The 14,341-nt window shown below is 44.0% G+C and overlaps 1 protein-coding gene across 3 annotated transcripts in view; it reads right to left on the bottom strand.

The window, feature by feature from the left end:
- Positions 1-453: 453 nt before the first annotated feature.
- The window catches only part of LOC120941324 (RNA-binding protein 12B-like), a 29,692-nt gene continuing 15,804 nt past the window's right edge, over positions 454-14,341 (bottom strand). For all 3 annotated transcript variants that reach the window (XM_040354652.1, XM_040354651.1, XM_040354650.1), the window contains exon 2: positions 454-3,630. In XM_040354652.1, coding sequence (XP_040210586.1) covers positions 2,235-3,605 — 1,371 coding nt within the window. In that variant the 5' untranslated portion in view covers positions 3,606-3,630 and the 3' untranslated portion in view covers positions 454-2,234. The remainder of the gene's footprint in view (positions 3,631-14,341) is intronic.

Here is a 14,341-nt window from a genome sequence, read left to right as displayed (position 1 = left end):
TGTGCCTTTCCAAATCATGTCCAAATCAACTGAATCTACCACAGGTGGACTTCAATTAAGTTGTAGAAATATCAAGGCTGATCAGTGGAAACAGGATGCACCTGAGCTCAATTTTGAGTGTCATGGAAAAGGCTGTAAATACTTATGTACGTGTGATTTTTTTTCCTTTTTTTTATAAATTTGCAAAGATTTCAAACAAACTTCTTTCACGCTGTCATTATGCGGTATTACTTGTAGAATTGTGTGGAAAGTAATGAATTTAATCCATTCTGGAATAGGCTGTAACACAAAATGTGGCACTGGGAATACTTTTTGAATGCACTGCATATTCCCTCACTATTTTCGATTTACAAACTTGGAGAATAATGATCATTTTCTAAGATTATGTCTGGATTTTTGATTTAGCCGGTATTTGTATACTTTGAGAAGGCTAAAATGTAGACTCACTACTCATTCAAAAATTAGATGTGTTTATTTCTTTGGAAGATATTAAAGAACATGCAAACATACAAAACTGTATCCATCAAACTAAAACCCAAATAATTTTTTTCTCTAGTTTTGGATAGGGTTGGAAACCTTTATGCCAGGGTTGTACTATTGTCTCATTCACATTAGGGAGCTTTTCCCATCTTCTGTCCTGGCGACAGCAAATGAAAAATGCGTCATCCAGACAAGATGAAGAAAAGAAAAAAAAAAAAAAACTTACACCATATCAAAATCGAACTCTGCAAAAAGCATTGTGTTACTTATTGCCCCCAGTGACAAGTGAGGAGCGATATCTGCAAGAGAATTACAGACAGCAACCAAACCCTGATAAAGGTGCAAACAGTTCCCCACTCTGCTCAAAACTTGGCTGGGATCGGGAGAACTTTTATTAGTACAAAAAAATCAAAACAAAAGTGAACAAGAAAATTGAAGCCAGCTCAGCCTTTTTTAAAACCCGAAAATAAGGATCATTTATATTACTGTGTTTTCACATATTGCACAACCATAATATATTTAATGTGAAATACTATCATCTACCATGCAGATGGAAATTTCTGCCACCTGCAGCAATACTATTCTTTTGATTGGATGAAAATAGACTCCTTTCTTAAAAAAAAAACATGAGTATATAAAGCAAAGATTTGTTCATTCACTGAACCCCATTTCCCAAGTTTGCTACAGGGCTTGATATATACCTACCCTAGAGTGTGTACCCTTTTTGTCCTAAATGTTTTGTAACTTGCGCCATGACAACTCTTGCCGAGCATCACTTGTTGTTTTCTTGTTAACTTGGTTACAGTTTAAACAACCCCTTAAGTCTGGCATTGACTTTTATTGGGCACTCTGCTACCCAATGACACTCAAGGCACAATATACACATTAAAAAAAAAAGTGAGCTGGGTACTCATAATTGCAGATCTCTGCTTAAACCTTACTTTGTTAACTCAACTTTAAATCTGTATATACATTCAATATATATATATTTTTTTCTGAAAAACGTTCTAAAATTATTTTGAGCTCCGACAACACACCACATACTCCACACCTCCCCCCTCCCCCCATCTCCCTAGTCACAGGTTCACCCACCAGGTAAAGCATCAATTAGATACTATAGTACTTTACATGTGGTGAGATCTACCGTTCCCCACACATAACCATCCTAATTATAGTCCCCATGATCTATGATCGGGGCATCAAAAAATTGCAACCATTTTATGATGCATGTCACTGATGTGTGAACCTTCAGCGCGCGTAGACGGGCGCCGTTATTTGTAGTCCAGTGAGTCTTGTAAGTCTTGTTTTATGTGTTCAGGAACTTTCAAACACTAATTAGATTTTTTATCTGATTATTTGTCAAATTGCACAAACCTGTGCTAAATAAATTTCACTTTGATATATTTCTAAATCAAGTTTTTTGGTCAATTACTGCTACTAAAAGTAACCCTCTTATCTAGATTCTATAGTCTTCCCTTAACTACTCCCCACCCCCCCACTTCTCTATTTCTTTAATTTACTTTGTTAACTCAGCAGTAAAGGACAAAATAAACATATTCGCTTATTTGCTGTACAAATGAAAAGTTCCCAATACTTTTTTGCCATTAATATGATACTGAATTTGTCATTTTCACAGTTGTTTCAGTCTCTGCGAGCATGCCCTCATCGCATATCCTGCAAAGATCGATTGTCGCAGTGGCATCCCATGAATTTACACAGTCAGAATACAGTCATTAACATGGTGAGCCCCAAGTCTACGAGGAATCACATGTGACATCAGGAGGGTCATCTGCAATGCTGACACATGCCTGCAACTCTTCTAGCTGGCATTCCTCCTTGCTGCTAGAAAAATCCAGACTGTCAAAAGAGGAACATCCACAATTATTAACACCAAATACTTTCAGTTGTTCCTCAGGAATGCATCTCAGCAGGATTTCAGTGCCTTGGAAGAGTTTATGATTTAGAGTTTCATCAGCAGCAGCAGCTTCCTCCTCACTTGAAAATTTAACCAATGCTTCACCAAGCCCATTCCTATTGTCATCATATAAGAGATAGATGTCTTCTTCATTTAAAGCAAAACCTGCAAAAAAGTTTATTATGTCACGTTTGGTTACATCAGCTGCAAAGTTTCTAAGATAGACGCATGTCAGTTTGTATCCCGAACTACTTGGACTAGGGGAGTCCTCCTCTGAAACAAAATCTTCCTCCGAAACGGGATCTTCTGTAATGTCCATTTTTCTGCTTTCAACAAATTCCATCATTTTTTCCTTAGGTACAGGCAAAACTCGAACAGGGCGCCCTTTAAAGACTGATTTATCTAAACCAAGGGCTCTTGTGTAATCATTGTCCGTTACAAACATTACAAAACAGTCTCGTGTCCTACAGCCATATTTGTTATACACAAACGTGATCTGAGAATCATCAACAAGATTAAATAAAAACTTCATTATGTGCCGTTTCTCAGCATGGCGACTAACATTCATTAGGTGGGCATAAAACTCATGGATATACAATGTATCATAGGGTGGTTCTGATGTGCTGCAAGACCAATCCTTTGAACCTTTTCCCCTTGAATCAACTCTGCCGCCAAATTTGATCCATTCTGCTTCATCAGATTTCTTAACCGATATGACAGAAAAACACTTTTCATGCTTGTGTTTATTGGCACCTTCACCATTAGACAATGTGCAAAAGAGAGCTTCACATGCATGGCTACGGTTAGCAAATTTAACAAGAGCCTGGCCATTCCTTACTTTGTTTTTAGTTAAAAAAATGACACTTTTGACAGAAATATATTTGAAAAACCTTTTCACATCAGAAAATGAAGAATCAAATGGCTGAAATGATATGCGTACATACCCAGGCTTTTCCACAGGTCTAAGGTAGCGTTTATAGGCACTGCTATCAAGAAAAACTTGAACACATGAATTCATTAGAGGTCTCCCTGACCTTGCGAGGGCACGGTCTGCGTCTTGAAAGTTTTGAAATTTAACAAATGCCTCGCCTTTCACCCCACCAATAATAGTAACACCTCCAGATGGAATCTTCAGTCCATTAAAGAACCTTCGAATGTGAATGGAGTCTGCCAGTGGTGGAAGACCTTGTAATCGGACCTTTACTGACATTCTTTAGCCTCATGAAATGCTTTTCCTGTTGGCATACAAAAAAGGGCATATTTTTTAAGTCTGTCAAAACAAACCTTACATGAAAAAAAGCTATATGTGCTTCACTACAATTACTGAATAAGTACCGTATTTATCGGCGTATACCGCTCACTTTTTTGCCCTGAAAATCAGGGCAAAATCGTGGGTGCGCGGTATACGCCGATACCCGCTTTCCCGCGCCGAGTTTGAATACTGCGCCGACATATACCGAGCGCAGTACACTCGTGTATTGTCGGGCAGACTCGGCTCCTCCCGTGCTGACGTCAGGACGAGAGTAGCCAAGCATTGCCGACAATACACGAGTGTACTGCGCTCTGTATATGTCGGCACAGTATTCAAACTCGGCTCGGGAAACGAGCGGGGAGGACACCGCAGAAGGACGCCGGGCCCGACACCCGAAGCCGCAGACGGACGCCGGACCCGACGAGGCCGCCGATGGACGCCACGCAAGACACCAAAACTGTAAGTACAAAAAAACTTTTTTCCACAGGAATTCGGGGCAACTTTAGGGGTGCGCGCTATACGCGGGAGCGCGCTATACCCCGATAAATACGGTAACTAGCAGGAGGAGACCAGCAATAGTATCTTCCACATTTCTCTTGTGACAGATTACTTATAAGTACTTTAAATCTTATGGTAAAAGATGAGCTAAACTCTGGAAGCTGCTGACCACCAGTATTGCCTGTTGCTGTCTTTTCCCCAATACTAAAATTACCGTGCCACTTCAATGAGCGTGTATAGGCAGCTATTTTGGTGGAGACAGGATTTTTCTTCCTCGCATCAGTCTCCAAAAAAAAAAACACCAATGAGCAGCACAGTACCTGTTCTCACAAAGTCTCACTCCAAATATTTGGAGACTAGCAGCCAGAGGCAGCAGTGCCTTAGATCGCGCACTGCATTTATACAGCTATGAGGCTGTATGTACAGAAGTCAATACATTTTTTTTTTGCGCCCCCCCCCCCACCAAAAAAAAAGAAGACAAGCTTAGGCACAATTAACAGCTCTAAGGTTCCTTGGAAACAAGTGGACCTATCAGTTTCTTAGGCGGACCAGATCAGACAATCCATTCCCCTCTATTGAGCACCAGGTGTCAACGGCTGATATCCGATTCGATCCACTGAAAAAACAGGCAGATGGGGGTTCCCAAACCATCTAGTGGATCAGATGGGTGTCAGGTGTGAACAAACAGGCAGTGCATTTACACCTGATCACCCATATAGGACAACAGGCTGGTTCCACTTGGTACAAGCAGAGCGGACACCGATAAGGCTACCACCTGCTCAGTGGAGATCAACAGACAGATTCCCCGCAGAGCATGCTCTATGTGAAAGGGTCCTAAATGTTCCCCATAACACAGCAAATCATTTATTTTTTAGTTCAGTTCTACAATAGCTATCCCACTACCAGCATACACCGTGACCATGATTTTCCTAGGTACTTCATCACTGTTGTACACCTACATTTCCCGGATGCCCTAAAATTCACAGCCTGGCGTGTGAATGCCTAATTACCCCTCTGTGCTACGTGGTTCTATACACTGACCCTTATATGTCACTATATTATACGCTAATTACATAGGAGGGAAATAGATAGTAACACAAAATGCAGCAGGTGACCAGTGATCCAACACACCCTGAAGTTTGTCTAATGTAGAAGATTCTTTAGGCAGCGGCTTCTCTTGAATATAAAGAAGATCAGCAGCATGGGTAGTGGTAAGTTTAGTGTTCTTTAGTCATTAAGAGGAGCTCCAGTCTCCTCTCACCACAAATACTGTAGCTTCTGACTTTGGGCCAGCATCTTCACTAAGGCTACCTTCAGACTGAGGCGCTTTACAGGCACCAAAAATAGCACCTGTAACACACCTCTCCTGTCACTCCAGTGTGAAAGCCTGAGTGCTTTCACACTGGAGCGGTGCACTGGCAGGACGTGCAGAAAAGTCCTGCAAGCAGCTTCTTTGAGTCATTTTAGGAGCAGTGTATACACTGCTCCAAAAGTGCCCCTGCCCATTGAAATCAATGGGCAGCAACGCTTTGCCGGTGGTTTTAACCCTTTTTTCGGACGCTAGCGCCAATTTTAATGGGCAGGGGCGCGTTAGGAGCAATGTATACGCCGCTCCTACAGCGTCTCAAAGATGGGGCTGGCAGGAAATTTTTTGAGCGTCTTTCCAGAGCACGGCTCTTTTGAGAAGAAAGCAGTATTCAATAACAAGCTGGTACATTTTTACTGCCTGTAACCGCAAGAGAAAAATTCTAATTAGCGGATATATATTTTGCTCTATTACATAAAGCACTCAAGCTGATAACCAAAAAACATGTAGTTTGGGTACACACAGGTCCAAACTGGATGAGTGTTAGAATCATCTATCAGGCCCCGTACACACGACCGAGTTTCTCGGCAGAATTCAGCCAGAAACTCGGTTGGAGCTGGATTCTGGCGAGAAACTCGGTCGTGTGTACACTTTTCAGCGAGGAAGCCGACGAGGAACTCGTCGGGCCGAAAAGAGAACATGTTCTCTATTTTCTCGTTAGTCAATGGGAAAAGTCGGCCCGCCGAGTTCCTCGGCGGCTTCCACACTGAACTCGACGAGGAACACGATGTGTTTGGCACGTCGAGTTCCTCGGTCGTGTGTACGGGGCCTCAGACAGTTTTCTTGCTGGAAGTGAATATGTTATAGTTTGGTATTGAGGGGGGCAACACTTTTTGTGTGTCCACCCATGGTCACTGCAAGTGACTTCTGGCTGTGTGAATAGCTGTGACTGCTGACAGACTGTCATAGCACTGTACGGGCTTGGTGACTGTGGCTATCCGCACAAAGCTGCAGGAATCAGATTCTTGGCGCTGGGATTCACAGCATGGCAAAACAATACCCGCGTATTGTAAAATGATGGCCGCAAGGTGGCTCTGCCATCCTGGGTGGCAGTCATATTGTGTCCTCTGGCCTCCTGGCCACTAGTGAGCGCGCGCGTCACTTGGGTGCCGATGCGCGTGCCTGGTAGCCGCGATGTCCGTCAGGCACCCGCGATCGGCAGTTGCACAGCCAAGGAGGTGGATCTGTATGTGTAAACACACAGATCCACGTCCTGTCAGGGAGAGACCGATGGCATGTCCCTTAGGGACACCGATAGGTCACCTCCCCCAGTCAGTCCCCTCCCCCCAGAGTTAGAATCACCCCCTAGGACACACATTTAACCCCTTGATCGCTCCCCCCCCAGTGTTAACCCCTTCCCTGCCAGTCACATTTAAACAGTAATCAATGCATTTTTATAGCATCGGTAGCTGTATACATGTGAACGATCCCAAAAATGTGTCACTGAATAAAAAAGCGCCATAAATCTATCCCCGATTTTGTAGACGCTATAACTTTTGCGCAAACCAATCAATTTTTTACCAAAAATATGGAGAAGAATACACATTGGCCTAAACTGAGGGAAAAAATAACGTTTTTTTTTTTTAAATTGGGATATCTTATTATAGCAAAAAGTTAAAAAATTTAGTTTTTTTCGAAATTGGCGCTGCTCTTGTTTATAGCACAAAAAATAAAAACCGCAGAGGTGATCAAAAATCACCAAAGGAAAGCTCTATTTGTGGGGGGGGGAAAAAAACAAAAAAATCATTTGGGCACAGTTTTGCATGACCGCGCAATTGTCATTCAAAGTGCGACAGCGCTGAAAACTAAAAATTGGTCTGGCCAGGAAGGGGGTGAAAATGCCCTGTATTGAAGTGGTTAAAGTGTAACTTCAGTCATTTTATTGTCTATTTATTAAATCTTCTGCCTTTTTGTTTTAACTTTGGATATATAACACATTTTTTTTTCTGCCAGGAAATACCTTATACAGCCCACTTCCTGTTTCTTGTCTGGTGATCAGCCTAGGCTTATGACATCATGTACAGCTCTCACTCTTGTGAGAGTTTGCCAGAAAGAGAAGGGTTGGATGAGTCATAAGAGGACCAATGAAAGCTGCAAAGCTGGAGGCGTGTGTCTAAGTGAATAGACAGCAGCTTCAGCTACCCACAATTAAAATGGCTGCAGCCAGAATCAGTGGAGGGGGATTTCTGCAGCATATTTGGCAAGCACAGTATATATAAAATAATATGCAGTGTTTGGAGGGAAGCTTCAAAATGGCAAAGATGTTTTTATTACAAATTATGTGAGCAGACTGCAGCTCCTCTGTAAAGCATTAGTAAACACTTAGACCCCTTTCACAATGGAACAGCTCTGCGTTAGCGGCAAAGCGCTGCTTTACCGTAGTTTTAGCGGCATTTTTCAGCCGCTAGTGGGGCATATTTAACCCCAGCTAGCAGCCGAAGAAGGGGTTAAATGCGCCCGAAAAGTGCCGCTGCCGAAACGCTTTGGCAGCGGTGCCCATTGATTTCAATGGACAGGGGAGGCGGAGGAGCCTAAACCTCTCCAAAGATGCTGCTGGCAGGACTTTTTTAGGGCCTGAAAAAAACCCTCAGTGTGAAAGGCCCCCTGCAAGTTAATGCCATATTGCGCTAGCACAGTGATCTCCAAACTGCGGCCCAAGGGCCGGATGCGGCCCTTTGCTTGCCTTTATCTGGCCCCTGGGGCACGATCCCTCCCAGTGATACGAGAAACTATTCTGCCATCTGACACCGACAATGGAGCACCATTTCTCCCACTGACACAAATAATAGAGCACTATTCCTCCCTATGATACCAGCAATGGGGCACTATTCCTCCCCCATAATACCAGATGTTTACTAACAATGATGTCAGAAAAATGTTCACTCCCGCTGGCCAAAGTCCGGCCCTCAAAGAGTCTGAAGGACAATAAACCGGCCCTTTGTTTAGAATATTTGGAGACCCCTGTGCTAGCATATTATAGCAGACTTACCTTTCAAACTGAGACCTCCAGCAGCATGTCATCACTGCTTTCATTGTCTCCCAGTCTCTCTTCTGGGTTCTCTCCAGCTGTTTGAATGGTTATGCCACCGTGACATTACTTTTACGCATGCGAGTCACAATGCCACGATCAATGTGCCCTGAATGCAGAGCTACTGCACATGTAGCAATGACATCACTACTGCAGCAACAGTGGCTTGTCGGCTCTTCATTGGTTAGATTGATTGCAGCGAAATCCAATGATTCGGCACGCTGGGGCCGTGTCATACACTCGGCGGCTATGTACGCCGAGTGTATCACATGGGAGCGCGCCCGCAAGGTAACCCCCTCGGGAGAGAGCTTCCCAGAGGGGGTTAGCTATTGCGGGGTGGAGCCACTGTAGGACCCCAGAAGAGGACGATCGGGGCCACTCTGTGCAAAACGAACTGCACAGTGGAGGTAAAAAAAAAAAAACACAACCTATAGTACCACTTTAAGGCTCGGAAAAGCCTGTCCCCTGCCAGCATGCTATGGAGAATGCCCTTGCTCTCGCTCTGTGTGTGAGTTTGGGTTCACACCAGTCCGGTGCGAATTCCAGTTCCGTTTTCCCTGCCAAGAGGAAAATCAGTTGTTTAGCGTTTCACGTCAGTTTTTGATCAGAAATCAGGCCAGGATTGCATCAGTATAATGCTGCAACTAACGATTTAAAAAAAAAACAACCAAAAAAAAAAAAAAAAAAAAAAAAAAGGTAATTTTGCTGCGGTTTGCATTTTGACATTTTTTTGGGCCAATTTATTGTTGGGCAGATTAAAAAACACAAATTGCCGCAAAAAGGCATTACACACTTTTCTGCAGCTTCTCCATTAAAGTATATTGAACCAAAAACAATAATCGCTACTGTAAGGGATTCATTTTTTACTGTGGGACAGTGAAGGTAATATTTACAGTAGATTTCTCTTTTTGTACTATAAAGGGCTAATTTCATTTTTTTTAACCCCATTATTTACTGGCCAATTAATCGATTAGTTGTTTCAGCCCTACATCAGGATCAGGTCAGTTTTTGATCAGGATTTTATCCTGTTCACAACGGAATGCATCTGCGAATCAGATGCATGCCCATAGAAAATAATGGGCCTGAATTCGCACCTTAGCCAGACCGCACTGCCTAGAAAACGCACACTTTTTTGGGCAATGCAGAGTGCGAATGCACCGTAGATATGTGAACCAGCCTCATTCAAATGAATGTATTTTAAAATGTCATGCAAATTGGATGCGCATCCAATTAACATAATTGTGAGCCCAGCCTGAAAGTTGAGATCAAACAAGCCCCCTACTGAGTCAGAGTACTCCCATCAGTGGGAAACATGAGCTTTGATGACTGGAGAGCTACGACTGGTAAGGTGTGTCAGACATCAGCAATGAGATCACCGCTTCTCTACAGAAAGAAAGAGTTCCATTCTGCAGCTGCTGGCAGGGAACAGGATTTTCTATTCAGGTTGTGGCTGCTTTAGCAAGAATACCAGACAGCAAGACATAGCACACCTTTTTGTTTTGATGCACCTGGAATATATTAAGCAGATTTAAACTGAAGGTTCAATTGGCCTTTAAGGGTTTTGTACACAGGGATCGTTTTCCAGATTGAACATAAAATGCAGGTCAGCAGAATCCCATTTGCTTCCATGGTGTAGCAAGGAGGACAGCTCTAAGGTTATTGGACCCACTTTGATTTTCTTTGGATGCAGATCAATACTGAGCTGCAAAGTAGTCAAACACCACCTTTCACCTACAAAAGTCAATGTTTGATGTACACGATCACTGACAACTGTGAGTAAAGGTCAATGGCTATATGCGATTTTATGCTACAGGTGCTCAGACTTACTAAGCATGTCTGACAGCGCCACTGACGAGGAGTATATGCTTTAGCAGACACATCAAGGTACACACAATTGGTCACATTCCCTGTCCAGGCTGCTGCCAACAGTGACAACCATAGTAAAGGTGGGTGCACAAGGGCAATTTCTGGCAGTGCAGATGCGTTTCTAAAATAATTAACCAGTAATTGATTAGTGAATCATGCATCATTTAGTATCATGTTCCAAGCCCCCCTCCCTCCCCAATGACAGCCAGAACAAGACAACTACAAGTCCCATTTGTCAGTGCACAGATAACTTGCAGTTCTCAATAAACCACTAAGGCACCAATGAGCGCCCTCAAAGTAATCACAAGCCCTGCAGTTTTCGAACGGACAGTCCATATAGAGGTATGGGCAGGAGACTGACATCGCACCTGTGATCCACACAACACCAATGCTTTGCAGGTACCTTAGGGAACAAAATTAAACTGAAAAAATGTACATGTATTATTTTTACATTAAAGGTGAACATCCTTTAGGCTGGGTTCCCACCTATGTGGATTTCTCCACCTCCAATTTGCATGGTAGGAGATTGTCAACGGCTCTCTATGGAGCCAGTTTACATATCTCCGCTACGGCTCGGGTGCAAATTAGCACAGGGATCCTGTGCGTCTTTTGGTCCATAACAGGTCCGAATTCAGCCCCAAATTCAGGCTAAAATCGGACTTGAAAGGGTGAATAGGGATGCACCGGACCCCTGCTGTGAGCCACATGCGGCAATAGTGTGAACCCAGCCTTAGACCCCTTTCACACTCACAGCGTGGCCGCGGTAAAGTTTTAACAGTGCTTTACCTTTGTGTTTCAGCCGCCAGTGGGGCGCTTTTAACCATTGCTAGCGGCTGAATAGGCTAAATGCGCCGCTGCCGAAACGCTTTGCAGACACTTCGGCAGCAGTGCCCATTGATTTCAATGTGGAGGAGCGGTGTATACACCACTCCAAAGACACTGAATGTCCTGCAAGCGCACCGCACCAGTGTGAAAGCACTCGGGCTCTCACAGTGGGGCTGCAGGGGAAGTGTTTTTCAGCACTTTACATGCACTATTTTTTAGCCCTTTAGCGCCTGAAAAACTCCTACAGTGTGAAAGGGATCCTAAACCGGGGCTCAAAATTAGGGAATCGACCCATTATCGATGGGCGATATCAGCATTTTCTGAAAAAATAAATAAAACACAACGCTATTGGTTTCAAACTAGACCGATACTACCAATATTGCTTCAAGGGGTTTTACCGGGTGATGCATGCAGCTGCACCCCGGTAAAAAAAAAAAAAAAAAGATACCGGTCGATCCCTACTCAAAATTTTAAGTCCTGAGCTACTAGCCAGGCCTCAAGAGTTACTCGCCACCAATTGCCCCACCCAACCCAGTCCCTAATTTGGCCCCTAAATACACCCTTGTAAAGAATCTCATGAAATGACACAGGTAAATGTTTTATGCAGAATTAACTTAAAAAAAAAAAAAAAAATACACATTAGCAACTTTAACAATATTAACATAAAGCATATCAGTACCCATCAGTGCAGCAGGGATGACAGGGATTTCTGGCCAGATCACAGAACGGGGATCTCACACTGGGACACAGCTTGTATATAAAACACCGGCCGCCGCTGAGAAAATCCTGCCTCTTGGACCAGTGTGCGGTCTATCATAGGAGTTGGTCCAAGAGGCGGGACATTGACAGCGGCCGATGTTTCATAGGCAAGTTCTGTCACAGCAGGAGATCCTCGCTCTGTGTGATCCAGCCGGCTTTCCTCCTGACAGTTTTCTGGCTGATCGCTTCTGGCAGAAGAGATGCAGCCTTTTTCAGATGCCCTGTTAAAAAAAAAAAAAGAATTTTAACTTGCCAAATGCAAGCAGAATTTTGGGGGCTGTTTTAAAGTAGAACTAAAGGCAAAACCTTTGTTTTTTTTTCAACAGAGTAGAGAAATTACATCAGTAGGGTTTTAATTGCTGTCTAGGCCCCCCAATAGGGAGATGTCCCCCCTATTTGTCCTGTCTACTGTTACCACTGAAAACCCCAACCTTTGTGTAGTCACCAGAAGATAAACGGAGGAGAAACCTTCCAATAGGGGACACAGTTCTGAGAGTTCCCTCACTTTGGAAGAATTTCCACTCGCTTAGCGATGGGACAAGTGAGGTCACAAATAGCAAAAATTACTATACTGCACAAACAAAAAAAAAGGGGGGTCTTAAGTTCTATTTTTAGGCTAGGTTCACAGTGCTGCGAATTTAAGCCGTTGCAATTTCTCAAATTCGCAAGTCATTTAAATTACTGTATTTATTGGCGTATTACACTCACTTTTTTTACCCTGAAAATAGAGGATAAACAGTGCCTGCGTGTTATACTCAGGGGGCTGTGGAAAGTTTTTTCCCTGAAACTTCCCTCTTAAAGTTAGGGTGCGTGTTATACGCCTGTGCGTGTTATACGCGATAAATACGGTACATCGTTTAACATTAGTGCCGTTCACATCAATGCTTTGCGAATATAAGCTGCGGGGGGAAAAAAGGGTCCTGTGCGAGTTTGATCCGTGTGGGATGGGAATTCAGATCTAGACTGGCATTCCCTGAAATCGCGGCCACGAATCGCGGCAAAAAACACACCCGCGAAATTACAATTTTACAGCAATTTTGAATTCACAGCAGTGTGAACCTAACCTTAAAGTGGTTGTAAACCCACTTTTTTGACTTTTGCCTACAGGTAAGCCTATAATAAGGCTTACCTGTAGGTATAAAGAATATCTCCTAAACCTGTACGGTTTAGGAGATATTCCCCTCGCAAGGCGCCGCTGATTGTCTGCCCCGCCGACCCATGCCGGATTGAAATCTCCCACGCGCATGCGTGGGAGTGACGTCATCGCCGCTCCAGCCAATCAGCGCTGGAGCGGCGATACCCGGAAGACACGCTCGGCGTGGACCAGGTAAGTTCCCTACCTCGTTCCGAGGTAAGTATTTCATAATGAGCTAATATGCGGTGCATACTAGCTCATTATGGCTTTTGCCTTGCAGGGTTAAAAAAAAAAAAATATGTATAATAATTAAAAGTCAGCAGCTACAAATACTTTAATATTAGAAACACTTACCTGTCCAGGGCGCCCGCGATGTCGGCACCCAAATCCAATCTCTCCCTTGGCTCTTGCCGCCGCCATCTTCGGTAAGGGAATCAGGAAGTGAAGCCTTGCCTTCCCTACTGCGCATGCGCAATTCCACTGGTCCTTCTGTCTTCTGGGACCTGTCTGTCTCCCAGAAGATGGGGGGGGGGGGGCGCCGGACGTGGCATAGGTCTGTATTACACAGGTATCTGCTCCCCCCTGAAAGGTGCCAAATGTGACACTGAAGGGGGGGGGGGAGGGTTCCGAGAAGCAGAAGTTCCATTTTTGGGTGGAACTCTGCTTTAAAAGGGGTTGTAAAGATAATTTTTTTTTTTTTAATAACAACTATGTTATACTTACCTCCACTCATCAGCTCGTTTTGCACAGAGTGGCCCCGATCCACGTCTTCTGGGGTGCCTCAGCAGCTGTCTCGGGTCCTGCCCGCAAGAACTTTCCACCTTCATGCAAACTCACTCGCATGGTGGTAAGTTCTTGTGGGCGCCCTCCCGTGATACAAACGGCGGCTATAGCCACTCACTGTATTACTTGGGGCCGCCCCCCGGTGTGCCACGTCATTGAATGTGATTGACATCAGCCTGAGCCAATGGCTGTGCTGCTTTCAATCCATCCACTCTAGCCAATCAACGACCAGGCTGAGTGGCGAAGAGGACGTCGGGGGGCGAGCGCCACAGGTAAACAGGCTCAGATAAGTAAAACGGGGGGGCCGGTATAGTCAGACGTTTTTTCACCTTAATGCATAGGATGCATTAAGGTGAAAAAACATGTACCTTTAATGTCCCTTTAAGTAATGGCCCGTACACACACTCTGAAAAAAATATCGGGCAAAAAAAATA

Source organism: Rana temporaria, chromosome 5 (assembly GCF_905171775.1).
Source record: "Rana temporaria chromosome 5, aRanTem1.1, whole genome shotgun sequence".
Taxonomy (NCBI): Eukaryota; Metazoa; Chordata; class Amphibia; order Anura; family Ranidae; genus Rana; species Rana temporaria.
This window is presented reverse-complemented; position numbering and strand designations above follow the sequence as displayed.